This window comes from Plasmodium cynomolgi (assembly GCF_000321355.1).
Source record: "Plasmodium cynomolgi strain B DNA, scaffold: 0049, whole genome shotgun sequence".
NCBI lineage: Eukaryota > Apicomplexa > Aconoidasida > Haemosporida > Plasmodiidae > Plasmodium > Plasmodium cynomolgi.
In genome coordinates this window covers 2,871-5,030 of record NW_004192680.1, presented here as the reverse complement: position 1 = coordinate 5,030, position 2,160 = coordinate 2,871, and the positions used below count along the sequence as shown (strand labels likewise).

Genomic DNA, 2,160 nt, shown 5'->3' with positions numbered 1-2,160 from the left:
GTACCGTCAGCATTTTTAATGCAACGAGTTTGTTGACCAACATCTTGAGTAGCATCTGAATGATTATGGCCATCCTCACTTCGAGTAGCAACATCGTTATTTTCTACATTTGCAGAAACTTCACTATCAGTAGAGGGATGATCAGAATCTTCGGGAAGAAAAAATTTTTCTTCAGCAGATCTACCAGCAGAAGGCACATCACTAGTAGTTAAATCATCTGAAGATTAATTACTAATATCTACAGTAACAGTATCTACATTATCAGAAGTTATATTTTCAGTATTAACTATAACAGTAGATCTAGAAATAGAATTTTTATCAATTTGTTCTTCACTAACTGGTTCAATCTGAGCAATAGGTGAAGCATCAGCAGTTTTCATAGCAAGAGCTTGATCACCATGAGCTTGACTTCCAGGGATATCCTTAGCAGGAATATTTTCAATATGAGTTTTACCATCTAAATCTTGATCACCAGATAAATTATGTTGAGGAGAGTTTCCACGTGAATCACTCATTTGCCATGTATTATCTGAATGAGAATACTGAGTAGAGCTCTTATGTGATGAATCGACACCTTTATGCATATCTAATTCTTGAGTTTCGTAAGAATCTGGAGATGAATGCTGTATCGATGTGTCTACTGGTACAGTTATACTAGAATGATGAGTGGATATGTATTCAGATGCTTCACCCTTAGACTCAATAGTATTAGCGACACTCTTTAAGTCTTTTTGTTCCTCTAGAATTACGCGTTGTGGTCTTGATTTTTCTCCATTTTCAAGTTCTCCACTTCGATTTTGTGATATTTACTTTTGTGAACTTCCTGTACTATGGGTTTCTGGAGTTAATATCGATGGTGATTTATACTTTTTTGGTTCTGTTGATATTTTATGTGTACAATTCCCATTTGTTACACAGTTTTTTTCTGATTTACGCTTTAATTCAACAGGTTTTCTATGGCGTGAAGAACGCTTTTGGAGACGTTGGGGTAATTCACTACACTCATCTATAAAACGCAGTATATCACCATCAGCATCAATTAATTTGTTTTAATCTATCAGCGTAACATACCTTAAATTCTTCATCTTTTTTAATTATATATTTTTTTATGTTAACACATTTTTTGCAGAATTCACTAGGTATTTTTTTACCCAATTCAGATATTTGTTTTTCAGTTTGATTTTTAAATTTAATAAAACTACTTGCACATTCTACATCTCTTAATTTTTGTAACATGCCAATGGCATACTAATACGTTTGAAGAAAATATTCCTTACATTTTTTTTTTGCATAATCTTTCTTTTTTCTTTGTTTAAATGAACGATTTCAAAGAATAATTTATGTATACGTGTAGACAATTTGCAACATGGGATTTAATTTTTTCGTATTATGATTTTATATTATTACAATTTGGTATGTGTTAATAATTATAACAATAAATATTGTAAATAAATATACCTTCACATAAATATAATGGATTTAAAAAATGAATATATTAATAATTTATATAATTAAACATTTACATGAATAATTAATTATAAGAAAAAAAGTAAATAATGACTATTTTGTTAACAAAGCTTCAAATGGAATTTTTGTTATACCCATGCATGTTAGCTCCTTAATAAGACTTCAAATGTTTATATTTTATATCACTCTCACTTAATAGATTATATTTATTAAGCATAAACTTAAAACGATTAGACAATATTTTCATCTTTAGAACATGGAACAAATTCCTTTTATAATGGCTATTATAAAGGGTACATTTAAGAAATTGTGCTTGTGTCTCAAATGCTAAAATATAACTTTCTTTTTCATAGTTCAAATCTGAAGTCATTTTTATAATATGATTGTTATACATATTATGTATCTATTTAATTTATAATGTTATGTTCTTTTTATACATTACATAATTTTTTGATGTTACAAAATAACGTGTTATAATACTGGTTTTTAATTGAATTTACAAATAGCTACTGTATTATACGAAAAGGTAAAACGACTTTTCCTACAACTTGTACTACAAATAAAAGTTTAACATACTAGTAAAATATGTTTTTCGTGTCATTCATAATGCATCTAGGCATATTTGTTATTGTATTATACTTTTCAAAAAAATGTTGTTTATAACGTAATTCACGTAGATCCTTCCAAAAAAAA

At 28.3% G+C, this 2,160-nt stretch overlaps 1 protein-coding gene across 1 annotated transcript; it reads right to left on the bottom strand.

Annotated features, from left to right (window-relative positions):
- Positions 1-232: 232 nt before the first annotated feature.
- On the bottom strand, positions 233-789 carry PCYB_001830 (hypothetical protein; the record flags this gene model as incomplete). The annotated part of the gene is made up of 1 exon (XM_004227605.1): positions 233-789. A coding segment is annotated over one exon (556 nt), but the record flags the coding sequence as incomplete, so codon positions are not given.
- Positions 790-2,160: the final 1,371 nt, after the last annotated feature.